The sequence below is a fragment of the Desmodus rotundus genome, chromosome 2 (assembly GCF_022682495.2).
Source record: "Desmodus rotundus isolate HL8 chromosome 2, HLdesRot8A.1, whole genome shotgun sequence".
Taxonomy (NCBI): domain Eukaryota; kingdom Metazoa; phylum Chordata; class Mammalia; order Chiroptera; family Phyllostomidae; genus Desmodus; species Desmodus rotundus.
In genome coordinates, this window is record NC_071388.1 from 109237892 (window position 1) to 109260278 (window position 22387).

General features: G+C 44.4%; 1 protein-coding gene across 1 annotated transcript in view; it reads left to right on the forward strand.

Annotated features, from left to right (window-relative positions):
- Window positions 1–5223: 5223 nt before the first annotated feature.
- ERCC3 (ERCC excision repair 3, TFIIH core complex helicase subunit) overlaps window positions 5224–22387 on the forward strand; it is a 35067-nt gene continuing 17903 nt past the window's right edge. The window contains exons 1-9 of the mRNA XM_024569658.3: window positions 5224–5333; window positions 5707–5912; window positions 6554–6790; window positions 9352–9401; window positions 9819–9954; window positions 10133–10297; window positions 10770–10974; window positions 14219–14533; window positions 20151–20335. Coding sequence (XP_024425426.1) covers window positions 5306–5333; window positions 5707–5912; window positions 6554–6790; window positions 9352–9401; window positions 9819–9954; window positions 10133–10297; window positions 10770–10974; window positions 14219–14533; window positions 20151–20335 — 1527 coding nt within the window. The 5' untranslated portion in view covers window positions 5224–5305. The remainder of the gene's footprint in view (window positions 5334–5706; window positions 5913–6553; window positions 6791–9351; window positions 9402–9818; window positions 9955–10132; window positions 10298–10769; window positions 10975–14218; window positions 14534–20150; window positions 20336–22387) is intronic.

Consider the following 22387-nt stretch of genomic DNA (forward strand, 5'->3'; position numbering starts at 1 on the left):
ACAAAGCCTATGTCAAAGTGTAAGGAATGGATGTTCCCACAGTAATGGAGATAATTTAAATTAATACTTTGATATAGAGGGCAACTTAGCAATGTAAGTCAAACCCTCAGAATGTTGTGTTTTCTGACCCAGTAATTCTATACCTAGAGATTAATTTTGTGGAAATCATAGCAAATGTGCTAAGATATAGCTGTAGAAGCCCCAAATTGAGGTTCTCTTATGTCCAACACTGTGGGTTATTGTAACAAAGTACCACAAACTGGATGGTTTATAACATCAGAAATTTGTCTCAACTCTAGAGACTACAAGTCCAAAATGAAGGTGTTGGCTTGGCCATGCTTCCTTTGAAATCTGTAGGGGAATCCTTCCTTGCTGCTTCCTAGCTTCTGTAGCAGCAGGTTTTCCTTGGCTCTTGGTAACGTAACTCCAGTCTCTCTATCTCTTGTCTTCACAGGATGTTCCCCCTCTTCATGTCGATCCCTCTGTATGTGTTTACTTTTTTAATAAGGACACCACAGTCATAGTGGATTAAGGCCCACCCTGATGACCTAATTTTAACTTCTAAAAACTGTTTCCCAATAATATTTTGAGATACTGGAGATTAGGACATCAAAACATCTCTTTTGGGGGAAAACAAACCCATTATAGTCTTCTCTGTGGCCCCTAAAATTTCATAGCCTACCCACATGTGCAATTAATTCACCCCATCCTACCATACCCCAGTCTTAATCATTTCAGCATCAGTGCTAAGTCCAGTATTTCATTTAAACATCATCAACTCAGATCATTCAAATAAATTGTGGGTAACACTTGGTGTATAATTCATACTGGAGCAAAGTTCCTTTTCATCTGTGAACCTGTCAAACCAGACTATTTACCTGCTTTCAAGTGGAAGAGATGGAGGATACACATTTTTATTTTAGAAGGGAGAAATCGAAAGGAAAAAAGGCCTGTTCCCAAGCAAGTCTAAAACCTAATGGGCCAACCGATTCTATTTTATTTTAATACTTGAGGAAAATTCTCATTGACTCCATGCTGTCTTGAGGAGCCCCCTGGAGTGGTGGCATTGCTTCCTCACAATCAAGGAAATGGCCCAGAATCATTGGACCTGCACTCTGGGCCTTTGCTTTCCCGGCCCATGGTGGCAGCAGCAGCCCTGCTGGCGTCTGAAATGCCCTCAAGTCACTCTTTTGGAAGTATAACACGTTCACAGTTAAACAACTCTTTCAGTCCCTTTCTTGCCCATAGAATTCCAGCCTGCCTTCATTTAGTTGCATCTCTGTCCTTTACAAGCTGGCAGTGTTTCTCCTGAGATAGTTGATTGCGTCCATAAATCTTTAGCAAATAGTTTCTCGCCACACACCCTTGGTGTTTTCTGTAGAGCATACTTTCTCATTATTTACCGTATGATTAGGATGAGAATTTTCCAAATCTTCAAGTCTGGCTCCTTTCTCTTTAACAGTTCCTTCAATTTATTTCTTTCCTCACATTTTAGTATTAGTAGCAAGTAGAAACCAGGCAGAACCTTCAACCTGTGCTTAGAACTTTATTCAGCTAAATAACCAATTTTATTGCTTACAACGTCTTCTTTCCACCAAACAGAAAACAATTCAGCCAAGTTTTCTGCGACTTTTCCTCTAGTTTCCCATAACATTCTCATTTCCATCTGAGTGCTCTGCAGAGTCACATTTAATATCCATGTTCCTAGCAATAGTCTCTTCAAGGCAATTGAGGCTTTTTCTATCATGCAACTCAAGATTCTTCCATCCTCTACCCTGATACCCAATTGCAAAGCCACTTATATATTTTAGGTATTTGGTACAACAGCCTCACTTTTCTTTAACGAAAACTGTATTTAGTCGCATTCTTCAGAGAGGCAGAATTTTTGTTTTTCTTGGGAAACCTGTCTTTGCTCTTACGGCCCTCAACTGATTGGATGAGGCCTACCTACACTATTGATGGTATTCCACTTTGAAGTCTACTGATTGTTAATTATATCTAAGAAATATCTTAATGGTAATATCATGGTTGGTATTTGACAAAACAACTGGACATCATAGCCTAGCCAAGTTGATCATCACAAGGATTAAGCGAATAAACTGTAGGAGATCCATTCAATGGAACTCTCACATTCTTGACTAAAAGAGAGGAAGTTACATGAGGTGTATAGTATGATGGCACTTTTTGTTAAAAAATAGAAAAAGGTATTGGGGCATTACTCCGAGTTTGGTAGAGTTATAAGTGATTATTTTTGCTTATATGTCATTTTTAAACTTTTAGGATAAATGTGGGTGTTTTGCTTAGTACAAAATATTTTTTCTCAGCTTTACTGAGATATAATTGACATAGAACACTGTTTAAGTTCAAAGTGTACAATGTGTTGATTTGATAAACATACACTGCAGTGTGATTACTACTGTAGCATTATCCATCATGCCACATAATTACCATTCTTTTTTTGTGGTGAGAATGTTAAGACCTACTCTCTTAGCAACTTTCAAGTATAGTATAGTATCATTAACTATTATCCTGTAAATTATATCTCAAGAAGCCATTTGTCTTTTAATTGGAAGTTTTACTCTGACCAACATCTCCCCATTTCCCCCACCCCTCAGACCCAGGTAGCCACCACTCTATTCTGTTTCTATGAGTTCAGATTTGTTTAGATTCACATGTAAATGAGATCATACAGTACTGTCTTTCTCTGCCTGACTCATTTCACTTAGCATATGCCCTCAAAGTCCATTCATGTCTCAGCAGGATTTCCTTCTTACAGCTGAATACTATTCTATTGTGTGTGTGTGTGTGTGTGTGTATCTTCATTCATCCATTGACACACACACAGGTTGTTTCCACATCTTGGAATGATATGAATGATGCTGTAATAAACGTGTGAGTGCAGCTCTCTCTTCAAGATTTTGTTTGGTGCGGATGGGGCTCGCTGTGGTGAGGTGGCAGGTCATGTGGACAGGGCTGACTGAACGGGAAACAGAGACTCAGAGCTGACTATGGACTACAGCGGGAGTTGCCATGGTGGGAGAAACTCCCAATCTCACACGAGAGTTCATTGGAAAGTGGGGATAGAGAGGGAGAAACTGATGTGGGAGAGAAACATCAATCACTTGGCTCCCAAATGGGCCTCGACTGGGGATCGAACCTGCCAACTAGCTATGTGCCCTGACTGGGAATCAAAACCACACCTTTTGGTGTGTGAGACAATGCTCCAACCAATTGAGCCACCAGGCCAGGGTCCCAGGCATACAACGTTTTAGTAAAAGATTTATCTTTGCCTTTACCAAGCCCTGTGCATTGTTTCTGTGCATCTAGGTTAACACACTTTTGAAATAAGCGGTAACCACCTTCAAGTAAGCACATAATCTTGTTAACCATCCTGTAATCTACCACCATGCTTTCTCTCACCTTCTTGTATCTTCCTTATGTTCCCTTCTCTCCTTAATTTCAAATGTGTAAAAGAAGCTGCAAAACTTATTCTTTGGAGCACTTGAGATCCTGCTCCCTGACATTTGTCATAGTTTGGCTCATATAAACTCATGAAAACTCTACAGGTTTGGATGTTTCTTAAATTCACAGAATGTGGCAATCCCTTCTGGCCTGCAAAGTTGCTGTTGAGAAATCAGCTGAGTCTTAATGGAAGCTCCCTTCTAAGTAACTGCTCTTCTTTTGCTGTTTTATAAGTTTCTCTCTTTGTCTTTAATATTCGGCATTTTAATTATGATGTGTCTTGGTGTGGGCCTTTTTAAGTTCATAAGTCAGCCATTTCTAACCTGGAACGCTGCAAAAAGAGGCATTCAAAGATGTGTTAATTAGATGCACAAGAACAATGGACAGAGCTTGCATAAGGTAGATACTGACCTTTGCTAAGGACATGATTGACCACCATGACCTGCCAAGTTTAGGAATTTATGATCAGATTGCCCTGGGAGGTTCCTTTCTGTCACTGGACTTGTCAGATTTATTATAGCACCCCATTTTGGTCCATACTCTTACCTGCCAAACCTGTTGTGGGCTGTGAGAAAGATGATTACCAAAAAAGGGCTCCCAGTGGCTAAGTGGGCTGAAATTAAGGAACAAACAACAAAAAACAGCTTAGCAGCTATTTCCACACAGGGGCCTCTCATGCAAAGTGCACATCAGTGAGAAGCCTGCATTGAGCTGCCTGTGTCTGGTACTGAGCTGCCTGCCTGCGCAGTGCTTCTGCCAGCTGAGCCAGCCCTTGTAAAGGAATTCCTGGAAACCTATTTCAAGCAATAGAACTGAGGCTTTCCTCTTTGAGTGGAGCTGTGCAGCTCTGTCCCCATCAGCTTCTTCACTGACCAATTAGAGCAGCTTCGTTCTGACCAATTAGGAACAACGCCTTCTGGACCAATGAAACTGTGAGGATTTGGACTCCTCATTTGATGAGGGCAGACCAATCAGGGACCAGGAATGAAAACTTCCGTTTACAAGTCCGCTCCCCTCTGGATTAAGGAGTGTACCTTCTCTTTCCACAAAAAGTGGAGACCGAATTTTGCTGATTGGAGCTGAAATTGACATGGCCAAAGACAGCTGCCAGAGCAGAGGAGCAGACCTGAGTAGAGCGAGGAGGAGAGCAGAGCTGAGCTGGAGAGGGCCTGGCTCCAGGGCCGCCTCAGAGCACTGCTGCTTCATAATTGGGCTTTGCAGTGGTTTTGCATTGAAAAGTCCCTTTTTCACATCTCCCCAAACTGGGGATTCCCGTTGGCGTTTGATGGGCACCATCCACCAAACACCATCCGTTGATATTTTCCGTCACATTTTTTCTGCGCCAGCCCAGGGCCCACCACACACAACAGTCTCACTTCTTCAGGTCTTTTGCTCTAACACCACCAAGTCAGAGGATCTGACCACTGCATGTAGAATGGCACTACTGCCATAGCCCTGGGCCTTGTTTTATTCCTTCTTGGCAGTTAACACCAAATTTGTTCACTGCCAACATCTGCAGAGTTTAAGTTCCAGTGGGCCTCCAACAGTGGCTAAAACAGTGCTTGAGGACCATGCCAGGTACTCGAGAAATACAACACTTCACTGACTAGAAGAAAGAATCACACGATCCAGGCTGGGTCACACGAACTGGGTCGCGTTATTCAGCAGCCACCAGCTCGCACCCCCGCAACCCGGCCCCCCAACTTACAGGCCTACCCCGCCACCCGAGCCCAGAGGCGGGACTTTACTTGTGGTCGTCGGAAGAGTTTCCGGGGTGGACCGGAAGTGATCGGAGAGGGCCGCCCCTTGGGAAGCAGACGCCTTGTCTCTCGCTTTGGGCGCCATGGGCAAAAGGGACCGGGCGGACCGCGGTAAGAGGTGGCATGGGTGCGCCCGGCTGCCCGCACTCGCGGTTGCGTCGTTCTCTCCGACCGGCTCGGGCCTCCCCAGCGGCCACGTCCCTGCAGTGCCTCGCTGCCTGCACGTTGGGCCCGAAGTACCCCGAGCCGGGGGCGGGGCTGGGGGAGGGTAGTGGTGATCCATAGCCCTTGGGCAGCCCTGTGTCCCTGGGTCGGGTGGGCAGGGTCCGAGTGAGAGGCGCCCGGCAGCACTTGACTCTTGAGCGGAAATGTGTGGGCTGCTGCAGCCTGGCTGCTGTCCGGTTCCCGAAAATGCCGCTAGGCGCGGCAGAGGGGCCCTTGCTCCGGGGCGGCGGGGGGCTCACTTCTGTGTCCACATCTGCAGATAAGAAGAAGTCCAAGAAGCGGCACTACGAGGATGAGGAGGAAGATGAAGATGATGCCCCTGGAAACGATTCTCAGGAGGCGGTGCCCTCGGCTGCCGGAAAGCAAGTGGATGAGTCAAGCACAAAATTGGATGAGTATGGAGCCAAGGACTACAGGCTGCAGATGCCGCTGAAGGCCGACCACAACTCCCGGCCCCTCTGGGTGGTGAGCATACTGACAGCCAGGGCAGTGCCCCTCCCCCCCCCCCCTCCCAGGAATCTTTGGGGCCAAAATAGAAATTCAGGCTACTGCTGGCGGAGTTGGCTGGGGAGAGCTTTCATACTGGTAGTGTGGACAGCCGAGAAAGGGATGGCAGGTGTGCGCACCTGGGCCAGCTTCCTTCCACTCTAACCCCACCTTTTACTTCCCCTTTTCTCCACTTATACTGCAGGTTTGGGAATACTTTACCGAATAGATGGCATTTATTATGTAACATTTTAATTCCCCAATTTAAAAAATTTATAAAGACGTAGTTGTTACGTTTTTTTGCTCAACTTGAAGTAATCAAGGTTCTGCATTCATTTGATCTAGCCAAAAGGTAACTTGAGGGTAGATGGTAAGGTGGGTTTTCCTGTGAAGAATAGTGGGAAGCATCTACTGACTTTGTAAACCTTTTCTTCTATTCTCTTCACTCCCTGTATCTGGTAAAAGTAAAAGGCCCCACAGTTGGCTGAAGGAGTGCTTACAAAAATATCCCTGGTGCACCACTCTTTCAGCAGCTTAATCTTTTATAGATAAATGAGAGAGAAAAAGAACCTAATAGTCTTAGAAACTCATTAGTTTCATGTCTGTTTGGTGTTTCTCAGGCTCCCGATGGCCACATTTTCTTAGAAGCCTTCTCTCCAGTTTACAAATATGCTCAAGACTTCTTGGTGGCTATTGCAGAGCCAGTGTGCCGACCAACCCATGTGCACGAATACAAACTGACTGCCTACTCCCTGTATGCAGCTGTCAGTGTTGGGCTGCAAACCAGTGACATCACTGAGTACCTCAGGAAGCTCAGCAAGACTGGAATTCCTGAAGGAATCATTCAGTTTATTAAGGTAGGTGGGGGCAAAGGCTGGCACTTTTGTCCTCTTTGTTAATGTAGTAATATTGAGGACAGGTGTGACATATTGTTAATTGTGACAGTCAAGAAAATGGCCATTCATATCTAGTGTGGGGAACATAATAACTGATTACTGTACCAGCTGCTACTCCTGTGGATCCAGCATTGTATTCTTGCTGAGGCCACACTTCCCATGAGGTGCTCTTAGCCAGTGGGTACTCACACAATGAGGGTAGTAATTCAAGCCCATTTTGGCCAAGGTTATTTGGGAATGCAGCCCAAAGCTAATGGTGGTGTGGACTGAAGTGTGCACTCTCCACAATTCGTATCTTAGAGCCCTAACCACATTAGAAGTAAGGAAGTAATTAAGGTTAAATGAGGTCATAAGAGTGGTTCCCTGATTGTGGGTCCAGCACAGCTCTCCCGCTGCCACAGATGAGGAGAAATCTTCCAAGACATGATCCGCTTAGGGAGGAAAGGGCCACTTAGTCTCTCTGAGGAGAAGAGCCTGGAGCCCCTTTCTCAGTGGGCTTTTATTAAGTTTAGTTTGCATAGATTGTGTAGTCTGCACAGCATGTACGTAAAGCTCATCAATCGATGTCAGATAGTAATGATGAAAGAAAGGAGATAAGGTTAACAGATAACATTTCTGGGATTATGGGGGTCCTTTTGAGTCAGGGTCTAGTAGACAGGGTAATGCCAATTGGCCATACAACCTGGGGAAACAAACTTATTTTGTGCTTGGACCCTAAACATTTCGTATGCATATCTTGAGGACGTTCTTAGCAAAGCAGGTTTCACAGGATTTTATGCATTCTTTCTCAGGTCTGATTGCTCCCAGAAACCACCAGTTCTGGCACAGGGCTGCACCCTGCTTAGCATTGTTTCAGGCCTGAATCAGGCGGGGGAAGCAAGGCAGCCAAGAGATTAGGAGACATTTTACAGATAGAATGAGGACTCAGGCTATGACAAAGCCAAGGGGTGATGGTCTTTTGTCCCTCCTCTGTAGTCCCCTAAGTCCTTCCATAATGGCCCCTTTGTGACTGTGCGTGTCTTAGGTTGTTCCTTCCTTGAGGAATCTTACCCATAATTGACTATCCAGCCAACCTCCAGGTGCCAAGCAGGGTGAAGTAAAGGGGGCAGAGGCTGCACCCATGCCAGGAGGGTAAGTTTAGTGGCTTGTGGTCCCAAGTTTTCCTAGACATGGGGCCTTTTCGCCTGTCAGTGGGGTTACAGCTTCTGAAACCGGGCAGGACAGTTTCTAACACCTGATCCAACAGGATTAGTGTCCTTATAAGAAGAGATGCCAGAAGGCTTGTTTACTCTCTTTCTATTTGCATGTACACAAGGAAGAGGTCATGTGAGCACAAAGCAAGAAAGCTCTCTACAGCCAGAAGAAGAACCTTCATTAGAAACTGAATCACTGGCACTTTGATTACAGACTTTTAGAAATAAGTTTCTGTTGTTAAACCACCCAGTCTATGTTGTTCTGCATAACAGCCCAAGTGGAATAACACAGGTGGTAAACTCCATCTAAGGCTGAATAACCTGAATCAGACAATAGTCAACAGTTTTCCTTAAGAAAAGCCAAAAAGAACTTCAAATGTTGAAGTGGGTAGTGTTCCACACATGAAGAACAGTTGAACATGCTTGGGTTTGTTCAAAGAGACAGGTGAAATACGTTTCAGAAGAGATGGACAGTGGCTTTCATTGCCCTCTGCTTATCTAAAGGGAGTTGGATTCAAACCCCCAACTCTGGTGTGGCAGAAGATGAGTGCCACAGGACTCCAGAATAGTAATGCATCCAACCTCAGAGAAGCTAGCAGTGGTTCTGGAGAGAGTTCTCTTCTCCTGTGATATGGAAGGCTGCCCAGAGAAAAGGGCCTGCTCCTTGCTGGAGTGAGCCACATCAGCACCTTGCTGCGGTCAGTCTTGGCTGGGAGCTGCCTGCAGGCATGTAGGTGTTTTCACAGTGCATTGGTGGATCCAGAAGGCAGCTGTGGAGGCAGGCAGCAGCCCTGGGTCTGAGGGGTGGCTTTTCATGGCCACCATACAACCTGGAGGGATGTACATTGTATTCTGTACCATTAAGAAGCTTATATGCTAGTTGGGGAAACAGAAACATTGGTGAGGAGTCCAAGAGGCTTTGCATTTGATTTACACAACAAACAATTACAGAACACACTCTCTGGCCAGCTTTGTGCTGGAAGCTGGAGTAATACTGATGTGGTATGATGGGTCTGTGGATTAAACTGGGGCCTGTGGGAATAGAGAAGAAAAGGAAAGGGCAAATAAAGATTTTAAGCAGCGCTTTATTAATTAAGAAGTATGTATCGAAATTAGTTAGACAAGAAGAAGGTGTTGCTGTCAAAAAGAAGAGTCTAGTGGGGAAAGCCCGATTTAGACAGCTCTGACCATGTTAGGGTTGCACATTGAGTTTTCCTACAGTGACGTGAACTCCACACTTGGTTGATAGGGGTAGGGCGTGCCCAGTAGTGAATGCAATCTGAGTGAGCTGCATGTTGCTAATTTTGCCTGACTTGTTACTCTTTGCAGTTGTGTACTGTCAGTTATGGAAAAGTCAAGCTGGTCCTGAAGCACAACAGGTAAGGGATTCTGTGTGACAGGCCTGTCCAAGGCACTTTCACTCTCTGTGCTGCAGATGTTAAGAAGCCAACATTTGTGGACTGTCCGCTCTGCACCAACAGCCACTCCCCTGAGTAAGGTGATACAAAGGAATAAGTAAAGTAATGTGGCCAAATCCAAAAGTTTCTTCACTGGCCACCATGTTCCCCCAAGTGGAGCTGGGGCTCTGATTCTGGTTTATTTGTCTTCATGGTATGGCTTTGTCCACAACTCTCATGTTAGGTAGCTAGTAGTTTATAGCTTAGATTTGGCAAAGGGTTGTGGGAGAGTGATAAAGTAGAGAGAGGCATGAGTTCACTGTTTTTAGACATCTAACTGAGCAGTGGGACCTTCTGAAAATGGTGTACTGGTCAGTTGGGACCTCCTTCCTCTTATAGGTACTTTGTTGAAAGCTCCCACCCTGATGTCATCCAGCATCTTCTCCAAGACCCAGTGATTCGGGAGTGCCGCCTGAGGAGCTCTGAGGGGGAGGTGACTGAGCTCATCACAGAGACTTTCACAAGCAGATCTGCTGTACGTGAGCTGCGTCACCCTGGGGGTGGGAGCATTTGGTATTACAGCTCTCTCAGGTGCTCCTCTTTCAGTATTTGCAACCTAGTGGCCTTACTATTTTCTTGCAACTTAAGTTCTTGCTTGGCAACAGTGGGGTTAACTGTTGCATGTGAATCCAAATCCTGTCTTTCTCTCACAGATTGCAAAGACTACTGAAGACAGTGGTGGGCCCTCCACTTCCCGGGTGACAGATCCACAGGGTAAATCTGACATCCCCACGGACCTACTTGACTTTTATGAGCAAATGGACAAGGATGAGGAAGATGAAGAAGAGACACAGACAGTATCTTTTGAAGTCAAGCAGGTTATTGAACAGATCCCCTCCTGGTTCCTTGTCTAAGACAATGTCAGAAGCTGGTCCAGTGCTGCACGGACTCTTTTCTGTAGTCTGTGTGAGAGGAAGGAATGCTCATCTGTTCCCAAATTACTTTTTCCTTCTTGGTGTCTGTGGGCCATAGCATCATTCTTCCTAATGGAGTTGGATCTGAGTGTCCCATTCCTCACGGGGGTGGGTCAGCCTTCGCAAGTTCTTAGGTGTGGGAAATGGTGCTAGAGGGACATTTTTGGTGGCTGCTTGCATTTCATTTTGCGTGTGTCCTTACTTTGGGTTGCCTTTCCATGTTTTAACCCAGCTGTTATTAAGCAGGATCTGAAGTTGCCAAAGCCTAGATAAATTGCTCTCCTTTTGACCACAAGGCCCCTTAGAATATGTGCTGTTTATGAGCATGCTCTGGAGTTCAGAAGGTTATAAAACTTCCTTTGTTCTCACTCCCTAGGAGATGATTGAGGAGCTTCAGAAACGTTGCATTCACCTAGAGTACCCTCTGTTGGCAGAATATGACTTTCGGAATGATTCTGTTAACCCTGATATCAACATTGACCTGAAACCCACAGCTGTCCTTAGACCTTATCAGGAGAAGAGCTTGCGGAAGATGTTTGGGAATGGGCGTGCACGTTCAGGGGTCATTGTTCTTCCTTGTGGTAAGTGATTCTTAAATGAAGAAGATCTCTAGGCTGCCTCGCACTCTCCTTATGTACCTTTCCCTAAATGTACCTCACACCTGGCCAGGGAATAGCTATGGTCAGATGACTCCCTGATTCAGGACTTGAAAAATATTCGAGTGCTTGCTGTATGCAGGACCCTGACCTCCACACTGGGATGTAATGATGGAGAGAGTGACACTGATCTCAAGCTTATTCTGGTGAGGTGGAGACAAATAGTATACAAATCACCTAAGCAATGTGTGAAATCTTGGGCAGTGAAGAAAAACAACACTGTATCGGGGAGGTATCATTTTGCCTGCTGGGTTGGGCTGTTTTTCTTTGCAGTCAGTCTTGTGAAGCCTGTTGTATGGAGGTTCCCCAGCATAGACACTGGCTTGTTCCCAGACAGCAGGTTAGAGTGTGTGCATCCACTAAGGCAGGAGCAGCCCTGGCTTCTATCTGATATCATTTATCCCAAGCCATGGCAGCTCCTGGCCTACCTTCAAGGCCTGCAGTCACAAAGGCTCTGCTGTCCTGGACTTAGGCTGGCAGGAAACTCTAGGGGAGTGACCTAGGCCTTTAGGTGGTTGGTGTTCTTTTTAAAAAGCTCCACAAGTTATTTTGACGCACGTTCCTGGTAAAGGAAGACTTGCTGCCTAAAGGAATAGCTTGATTTTTTTAATTTTTTTTTTAATATATCTATTGATTATGCTATTACAGGTGTCCCATTCCCCCCGCAACTCCACTCCATCCTGCCCACCCCCTCCCTCCCACATTCCCCCCCTATAGTTCATGTCCATGGGTCATACTTATAAGTTCTTTGGCTTCTACATTTCCTACACTATTCTTACCCTCCCCCTGTCTATTTTCTACCTGCCATTTATGCTACTTATTCTCTGTACCTTTCCCCCCTCTCCCCCTCCCACTCCCCTATTGACAACCCTCCATGTGATCTCCATCTCTATGGTTCTGTTCCCGTTCTAGTTGTTTGCCTAGTGTGCTCTTGTTTTTATTTTAGGTGTGGTCGTTAATAACTATGAGTTTGCTGTCATTTTTACTGTTCATAGTTTTTATCTTCTTTTTCTTAGGTAACTCCCTTTAACATTTCATATAATAAGGGCTTGGTGATGATGAACTCCTTTAACTTGACCTTATCTGAGAAGCACTTTATCTGCCCTTCCATTCTAAATGATAGCTTTGCTGGATACAGTAATCTTGGATGTAGGCCCTTGCCTTTCATGACTTGGAATACTTCTTGCCAGTCCCTTCTTGCCTGTAAGGTCTCTTTGGAGAAATCAGCTGACAAGTCTTATGGGAAGTCCTTTGTAGGTAACTGTGTTCTTTTCTCTTGCTGCTTCTAAGATTGTCTCCTTCTGTTTCATCTTGGCTAATGGAATTATGATGTGCCTTGGTGTGTTCCTCCTTGGGTCCAGCTTCTTTGGGACTCTCTGAGCTTCCTGGACTTCCTGGAAGTCTATTTCCTTTGCCAGACTGGGGAAGTTCTCCTTCATTATTTGTTCAAATAAGTTTTCAATTTTTTGTTCTTCCTCTTTTCCTGGCACCCCTATAATTCGGATGTTGGAACGTTTCAAGATGTCCTGGAGGTTCCTAAGCCTCTCCTCATTTTTCCGAATTCTTGTTTCTTCATTCTTTTCTGGTTGGATGTTCTTTTCTTCCTTCTGGTCCACACCATTGATTTGAGTCCCAGTTTCCTTCGCATCACTATTGGTTCCTTGTACATTTTCCTTTGTTTCTCTTAGCATAGGCTTCATTTTTTCATCTACTTTTCGAACAGATTCAACCAATTCTGTGAGCATATTGATAACCAGTGCTTTGAATTGTGCATCCGATAGGTTGGCTATTTCTTCCTCGCTTAGTTGTATTTTTTCTGGAGCTTTGAAGTGTTCTGTCATTTGGGCCATTTTTTTTGTTTGTCTTGGCGTGTCTGTTACTTTAAGGGGCGGAGCCTTAGGTGTTCACCAGGGCGGGGTAACGCTGGTTGCTGTGCTGTGATGCTGTACGTGGGGGAGGGGCCCAGAGGGAGCAATGGCGCCCGCTTCACTCTCCTCCGGATTTCAATCTTTCACTCCAATACCCACAATCAAACTGGGCCCCTCTGGTGCTGGTTCCCGAGTGGGTGGGCTTGTGCACACTCTAGGCCCCTGTGGGTCTCTCCAACGACCTCTCCCGTGAGGCTGGGAGTCTCTCCTGCTGTCGCCCCAACCCCCACGGGTGTTTTCAATCAAAGGTTTGAGGCTTTATTTGCCTGAGCTGTAGCCCTGGGTTGTGTGGTCTGCTTCACTCCCCGCCGTTTGTCCGGTTTATCTATGTTCGAATGTGGGGCTTCGGGGTGCTACCTGCACTCTGCCTGCCCCACTCTCCGCCACTCCAAGTCTGGCCCTCTCGGTTTATCTGCGCGAATGTGTGGCCGCAGGGTCTGCTAGTGGTCGGACTGCCTGCTCTGTTCGTCCCACACTCCGCCAGTCTCGGTCCTGCCACAGCCACGCGAGTCCTCTCCACCCCAGTGCCCATCTCCGCCCCTCCTACCAGTCTAGATGAATGTTTATTTTTTATTTCGTTGGTGTCGGACCCCCTTGCCGTTCGATTCTCTGTCAGTTCTGGTTGTGCGAGGGGGTGCAGTGTGTCTACCTACGCCACCATCTTGGTTTTCCACTCGATTTTTTTTATCTTGATCTTCAAATGGTTGATGGTAGTAAACGTGGAAGCTCCTGAAATTTCACCTTCTCTGTCTTTACCAGCAGTGTGCACACTTACTACATTTTTGACTTCTCAGCCCAGTTGGTTGTGTAGTCATGACAGCTGTCTTGCTGAGTCCTCCATGGTGCATCTGTGTACTGGGCACAGTCTACCCTGGAAGCACCATTTTCCCGTGGATATGGGCAAGTTATGCCATAGCTTTAGTTCTACCACATTTAAAATTGAAACAATAGAGTCTCTTATCTCTGGTTTGTTTCAAGGTTTCAGCCTTTAAACAAGATGCATGTAAAATGCTACAATAGGGGCTGGCACTTGCCTCTTATTTCTTACATTTGTGTGTAAAGTGAGCATGGCTCCTTTTTATAAAGAAGAAAACGGACTCCAGAGGAGTAAGTGCTTCATAATGTCAGCTGTGAAGATGGTTATGAATAATTTGCCCTGATTTGTGTGCTGATGAGTCTGTCTGTCTCTGTCCTTCATTTCAGCTTGGCCTTGGGTAGGATTATTCTTTGGTTTCTCGTAGGTGCTGGGAAGTCCCTGGTTGGTGTGACAGCTGCATGCACTGTCAGAAAACGCTGTCTGGTGCTAGGCAACTCAGCTGTGTCTGTGGAGCAGTGGAAAGCCCAGTTCAAGATGTGGTCCACCATTGACGACAGCCAGATCTGCCGCTTCACCTCCGATGCCAAGGACAAGCCCATAGGCTGCTCCATTGCCATCAGTACTTACTCCATGCTGGGCCACACCACCAAAAGGTCCTGGGAGGCTGAGCGAGTTATGGAGTGGCTCAGAACTCAGGAGTGGGGCCTCATGATCTTGGATGAGGTACACACCATACCAGGTAAGCAGGGTGAGAGCTAAGTTGCCCACTCATTGCATGGACAAAAACTGATTTCCAGCTGTTGGCTTGAAGGAGGGGCTGCTGTGCAGTACAGCCATCTTCCTACAGAGACTTACTGGGTCAAGCTTTTAAATAAATCCTAAGTACCCTGGCTGGGTAGCACAGTTGTTTAGAGCATCATCCCACTATGCCAAGGTTGTGGGTTTGATCCCCACTCAGGGCACATATGAGAATCAACCAATGAATGCATCAGTAAGTGGAACAACAAACCGATGTTTCTCTGTCCCTCTCTTCCTCTCTCTCTTCCTTTTTCTCTCTGAAATCAACTAAAGAAAATAATTAAATAAGTCAGAAGCATGTGGGGTGAGGGTAGGGGTGGATGGTGTGTACATTCACAGCTTCCGTAATCACTGGCACAGAGTAGTTGCTTTCTTTTTCAGTCTTACATTTTTTGTCGCAGTTTAACTTACCCTTAACTCACTTTTTATGGTCCTGTGAAAATGACTAGGAACACTGAAAATCCTTGCAGTAGTGTTACTTGTTTTATTTGAAGGCTAAAGTATTGATCCTTAATATGTTACAGAAGCCCTACTTCTAGTATTGCAAGCAATTTGTTTTTTTTAAAAACAGCTACATTAATATAATTTATATACCATAAAACCCAGTCATTGTAAGTATATGATTCAAGATTTTTAGTAAACTTACGGAGTTGTGCAAATATCACCATGATCTAGTTTTAGAACTTCTTCTTCATACCCATTTATAGTCAGTGTTTTCATCCCTAGCTCCAGGTTACCACTGAATTGCTTTCTATCTCTATGACCTTGCCTTTTCTGGAGACACCATATTAATAGGATCATACATAGTTTCTTGCATCTGGCATCTTTCACTTTGCATAATGGTCCATCCATATTGTAACATGTATTGATAGTGTGTTCCTTTTATTGCTGTATAGTATTCTAGGCAAAACTTTCTGGATAAAACAAATTAAGAGGAATTTGATAAGTGTCAGAGATACTCTTAATGAAATGATATCAGAGGCATTTTTACATGGAGTATTCAAAATACTGTCCAAATGGCTCTAGTATCTGCTTTTTTTCTGTGTAATGAGAGCTACTCCAGTACCTCTGGGTGTCTGAAGATACCTAGATGTTCATGACAAGCTAGGTAGAGATCAGGGGTCTGTCAGGTAGAAGGAAGAGGGTGCAAGTCCAGAAAGTACTTGGCATGGCCCAACAACAGCCGGGTGGCCGTGTGACTAGAGGGCTACAGTCAAGTTGAGGTTGTAGAGGGACAGGAAGGGTAGCTATTGGGGGCAAATCATGTATGTAGGGTCGTGTAGGTGACAGTAAGGATTATATTCTTGAGTGGGTAGGAAGCTATTTGAGGAATTTAAGCAGAGGTGACATAATCTGACTTAACACTAGAAAAGTAGCACCCTGGCTGCTGTCTTGACAATAGACTGAAGGATGAAAGGATAGAAGCAGCTAAGTGGGTTAGTTTGTGGAATCCCAACAAGAGGCTTGACCTAGTAAGAATAAAGGTAATCACACCCTGGCCAAGTGGCTCAGTTGTTTGGAGCATCATCCCGTACACCAAAAGGTTGTAGGTTCGATTCCCAGTCAGGGCATGTACCGAGGTTATGGGTTGGATCGCTGGTCTGGGTGCATGTGGGAGGCAACCTTTCAGTGTTTCTCACTGATGTAAGAGAGAAACCCTCCCACCCTCCCCTCCCTCCCTGTCCCCCCTCTCTCTTTCTAAAAATCAGTGAAACATCCTCAGATGAGGGTTTAAAAAAAGAAGAAGAAAGGTATTCTAATTCTGGATATGTTGTGAAGGTTAAGCTGACAGGTTGGATGTGGGAACTGAGAGAAAGAGAAGTTAAGGATGACTGTCAGGTTTTTGGCTTGAGCACTTAGAAGGATAGAGTGGATATTTATTAGGATGGGGAAAACTGACCCTGGCTGGTGTGGCTCAGTGGATTGAGCACCGGCCTGCGAACCAAAGGGTCACCAGTTCGATTCCCAGTCAGGGCACATGCCTTGGTTGCAGGCCAGGTTGGGCCCCCAGTAGGGGGCACACGAGAGACAGCCACACATTGATGTTTTTCTCCCTCTCTTTTTTCCTTCCCTTCCCCTCTCTCTAAAAATAAATAAATAAAATCTTTTTAAAAGGGGGCAAACTAGAAGGAGCAGATTTGGAAAGTGATGATGACAGGTAGTTTTTAGACATTTTAATTCGATTGCCTGTTAGACATTCAGGCAGTGACAAGAACATTAGAAAATGGGAGAAGACATGAATAGTCTTCACCAAAGAGAATGGACAGGTGTCAGTAATCAATTGAACAGAAGTTCCCAATCATTAGCTTTCAAGGAAATGCAGATTAAAAGTATAATGAGACATTGCTGCATACTTGTTAGAGTGACTTAAAATAGAACATTGGCAATACCCAGTACTGGCAGAGGACAGAACAGCTGCAGCTGTCTCACGTTGCCCGAGGCAGTGTACAGTGCACAGTCACTCTGGACAAGGTGGGTAGTTTATTAGATAGTTACCACATGACGCCACAGCTTCACCCATTGATGTCCATCGCAGAGAAATGAAAATGTAGCTTCACTCAAAAACCTGCGTGTGACTGTTTATTCTGATTCTAGTCATAATCTCTAAAACCTAGCAACAACCAGCATGCTCATCAGTAGGCGACTGGAGAGACAAACTGGTGCATCTGTCCCCTAGAACACTGCTCAGTAGTGAAAAGAGACACACTGCTGCTGTGTGGCTGTGTGTGACAACCTGGCCGAATCTCAGAGGCAGCATGCTGAGAGAATGGGCCTATCTCAAAGGTTACATAGTGTGTTATGCCTTTGACAGCACATTCTTGAAACAAAACTGTAATGCTGGGGATCAATCAGTGGGTGCCAGGGTGGGGTGGAGGAGGGTGACTATAAAGGGAGGACACAAGGGAGGTTTTGGGGGCGATGGATTGGTCTGTATTCCTGCTTGTGGTGGTGGTTACACAAATCTATACATTGGTTAAAATTGATAGAACTGGTCCCACTCACTGCCCCCCCCCCCCAAACCCCGGAGAACAGTCAGTTTTACTGTGTGATCATTTAAAAAGTAAAGAAAAAAATTGGAAGAGTGTGGGTATTTGGCCTGATTAGATTGGAAATTGATGATAAAGAGAACCCTATTATCTGCATTTGAAACTTAGGAAGACTGGAGGCTTTCTGCCCAAGTATATATTTACTATGTTGATGTTTTCACTTGCATCCCAAGTCCCAGAAGGTGGCAGCCAGGTGGGCCTGGTTATCTGGGGATGAGGTTATAGCCATGTACAGTTCATGCTAGCTGTGTGTCTGTCTCTCCTCTATGGTTCGCTGCATCACTTACTCTCTGGTTGGGTAGGAGGGTGAAACCTAACAGCTCTAAAGGATTTTGAGTTTAGGTCCTCACCAGGGCAAAGAGCAAATGTTAAATAAGGGAATTATAGCAAATCATTTTGACTGTTAAATACCGTAGATTAAATAGAATAATAAATCTTTGAGATTTATCAAAAAAAAAAAAAACAAAAAACGGTTGCTGTGTTCTTTTACAGATCTTCCAAAAGAAGCCCTATTAGGTCATTATATTAATAAGAAATTCTTACTACAGTACTTGTATATATTAAGTGTTTATTGCATGGGAGTCACTGTGCCAATTTCATTATTTTTACAAGTATTTATTGAAATCCTTTAAGTAGCAAGCAATGTGCTTGTCCCTGGAGACAATGTAGGAGGGACAAAGAGTCACGCAAATACATGTCAGATAACAACTGTGATATAATCACAGTTGTGCAATCAAAAAAGGAGGCAGGTGTGTCCTATGTGATATTTGAAGCCAGAGTCAAGGTGCCCTCGGGGTAGAGCTGGTGTCAACAGGATAGGTCAGCAGAGAGACTTCTGGGTGCTATGATCACTAACTTCATGACCTGGGTGGTTCTGCAGGTGCATCCCTGTGTAAAAATTGATCAAGCCATGCACTTTATTGTAACATGAGTTCTTCCCTTGTGACAGCTGTCACAGCTGTAAGAGAATGTAATAGCCATGTGAATGGCTTGTGGGCAGATGCCCCAGGGAGGGCTTGTTTCTGGCTACAGTGCCAAGGCAGGGCCCAACTCTGCTGTCCTGGAGCTGATAATCCTTGGGCTAGCCCTGGTTCTGCCTCCCAGGGCCCATGTTAGATTGGTGTGGTTACTTTGTCCTTCTGATGTGGGGAAGCTTGTCTGGGCTTCTTGGCTACCTATTTTTTTAGCTGGCGGTGTTTTTGGAGGTAACCCTAACCCTGTTTTTTTGTTTGTTTTCCAAGTGTGTGTGTAATCCATGTTAGGCCTCGGCATGTGAAACTCTGTACAACCTGATGTTTCCTCAGGGTTAGACAGCTCTCTGTTATTTTACTGCTAACAGTTTTCATTTATGTTTTGGTGCAGTTTGACCTCTCATTCCTCAGTGTTATCATTAACCTTACCTTTAATTGTTGTAATGTAAGCAATTTAATTTTCCTTCAGAATAAAGTTGACCCTTGAACAACTCGGGGTGCCAGTCCTTGTGCATCAGAAACCTCTGTATAACCTAAGTTGGTCCTCTGCATACTTATTCTTGACTTCAGAACGAAAGTCCAGTTGACTCTTACGGACCCACACAATTTAAACTTGTTGATCACTATTAGAATTTTTACAATGTGAGCCCATGGAAACCCATAAATTGGGTCTTTTAAAATGAGTATCTCATACCCTTTTATGTGTTTATTTTATATAATTTGATAAATCAGAAAGAGTTACAATGTTCAAAAGAAAATAAGACAAAGGAAGCTGCTGGTTTACCAGCTAATTGGAGGAGTGTGGAAAAGAGAGTTTCTTAAGGCGGGTCAGGGTATCTGAAGTTCATCTTTCCCTGTTTTCTCCTTGGTTTCTGGGAAGATGATGGGGAGCTGAGCAGATCTGATCTGGCTCCTTGTGTTTCTCTGATCCCCAGGTGCCCAGCCATCTTCCTGGTCACCTCAGAGCAAGTTTCAGGGTAACAAATCCCATGGAAAATTGGCACATTAAGTGTTGTAGCTCCCACATCAAATTGCCATTGGTGTTCCTGCTGAGCTATTGTGTGGAGAATGCTGGAAGTTGCTTCTCCCTTTTGTTTTCCTTTCATCCTTCCTTTGAAGAAGTCTGGCAGTGGTGGTGAAGTGTTCCCACATGGTCATTCTTATCTAGAGCCAGCTTCTTGTGATTCAGAAACCTGGGGATTAACTCACATAGTGTCACAGGCCAGTGTTAAGTTGCAAGGGTGTGTGTGATACTTGGGCATTTAAAAAAGTGACAGTGTGGCCCTGGCTGGGTGACTAAGTTGGATGAGCATCATCCTATGCACCAAAAGTTTGCTGGTTCGGTTCCCAGTCAGGAATATACCCCTGTTGGGGCACATACATGATGCAACTGATGGATGTCTCCCTTCCCCCCTCTGTCTCTCTCTCATTCTTTCTTCCTTCCTGTCTCTCTAAAATCAATAAACATATCCTTGGGTGAGGATTAAAAAAAATTTTTTTTAAGTTTTTTAACAGTGTGAATCACCAATTGTTTCCCCAGCCAAGATGTTTCGACGGGTGCTCACCATTGTGCAGGCCCACTGCAAGCTCGGTTTGACTGCAACCCTTGTCCGGGAAGATGATAAAATTGTTGACTTAAATTTTCTGATCGGGCCCAAGCTCTATGAAGCCAACTGGATGGAGCTGCAGAACAACGGCTACATTGCCAAAGTCCAGTGTGCTGAGGTAGCTGTCCCCTTCCTTGCAGTCTCTCAGTGAGAGGCTCTTTCATGGTTCAGGGGAAATGGACTGTGTCACTTCCTTGGGGGTAGACAGGTCATGACCTGAGCAGAAGTGCTGCCACCTCATGCAGTGCCGTCAGTCCCCTGTGAGGTAGGTGGTGCTCTGCTGTGTCACAGATGTGTGAAGCAAAATCACTGTATAGGGGCATACAGTAAATGGGAAAGGGAGGATGCTAATCCAGGCTGGCTCTGCTCCAAAGTCCATGCTCCTCTTCCTTTCTGGGAGTGAGTGACTCAGGGAGTTCTGGTGTGAGCAGTCATCCTGTTGGTTTTGATACCCTCCGAAGGCACCTGTGGCCTTGGTCGTTTCATTTCTAAGAACGCATTTTCTCAATATTATTCTATAGGGAAAACCTGCACAGGTATATATTAAAAGTGCATCTTCAAAGGTGAGTCTTCTCACAAAGATCAACAACAGGAATCCTTTCTGGCATCTAAAAATGACTGTCATTCAGTGGTTAGAGTGGCCTTTGCCATGAAAGGGTAGAAAGGGGCCTGTTGGTTAAAGGTGAGTGTGAGGACCATGTGCACATAGGTGTACGGTATTGACAAGCTTCCTTACTTTTTAGTTGCATTTTTGTAATCACCACTCATCTTATGAGACAATTGCCAGAACCTTGGAGGACCTGTTCCTCTCAAGTTGCGTCTCCTCTCTCCCTGCCAGGAAGCCACTGTCTTAGAGCTTAGGTTTCTCATTTTCTTGCTTCTCTTTATTATTTTACCTCCTGTGTATATTTCCTAAACATTTGTTGTTTCATTTTGCCTTTTTAAACATCTTTATATATATATATATATATATATATATAAATAGAAACAGGTTATATGTGTTCTTTGACTTCTCTCATTTGCTCTATTTTTATTCGTGTGGTGCATTAGTTTTTGATGATGAATGTAGTTATAGTTCTTCCCTTTGAATTGCTCTGTAGTATTCCATTGTACCACTGTACTGCAATTTGATATGTAATAGGGTATTATGCAGCAATAAAAAATAAAAATCTTTTCCAATGTTGACAGGAATTTGGGTTGCTAAGTTGTTTAAAATTTTTAAGAGCCTTATCAAAGTTTAGTTGATGTTCTATACCATTCACCTGTTGTAAGTGAATACTGTGATTTATAACATTTTTGATTATAGTTAATGTAAAGAGTTGTGTAGCTATCCCCTCAATCTAGTGTTAGAATACTTCTATTACCCCCAAAGTTCCTTTGTGACCATTTGCATTGAATCCCTGCTTCTCCTCTCACCCTAGGCAGCCAGTGATTTATTTTGTCTATAAATTTGGAGCTTAGTTTTTTGGCTATTATGGCAGTATTGCTACAAATGTTTTTGTACCTGTTTCCTTGGTTCCTTGGGTCACAGATTTTTCTAAAGCAGTATTGTTCACACTGTGAACCATGATCCCGTAGTAGATGGTGACATCGCTTTGGTGGGTCATGATCAGGACAGAATAGCATTTATCAGAGCGTGTAATATGTATTGATGGTATATCTATATTGTTTCATAAAACTGTGTGTATGTGTGACTGTTTAGTTCGTGATGTAAAGTAATCCAAGATTGAAGGCCACTGCTCTGGCAGGTACACCCAGAAGCAGCATGGCTGGGTCAGATTCTCTGTGGAGGTTCACGTTACTAGTCCTGTCATGGCAAACATTTTCCGAAGTGATTGTACCAGTTAACATTCATCAAGGGCAAGTGAAGTCACTTCACATCTTCTCCAATACTAATATCTAATTGTTTTCTTTAATTTTTGCTAATATGCTAAGTGTGGAATGGTATTCCATTATGGTATTAATTTGTGTTTTCCTCTTTTCATATATTTATTGGCCATTTGTGTTTCATATTCTGTAAAATGTGGGATTTTAAACATTTTACTGTTGGAAAAGAATTGCTGTGGTTATAAAGAACTAGAAACTCTAATGAAGTCATAACAGGATATGACTCAGAGGTAACCAGAAAATGTTAACAACAAAACTTATGGATTTGAGCTTAGCATGTAGT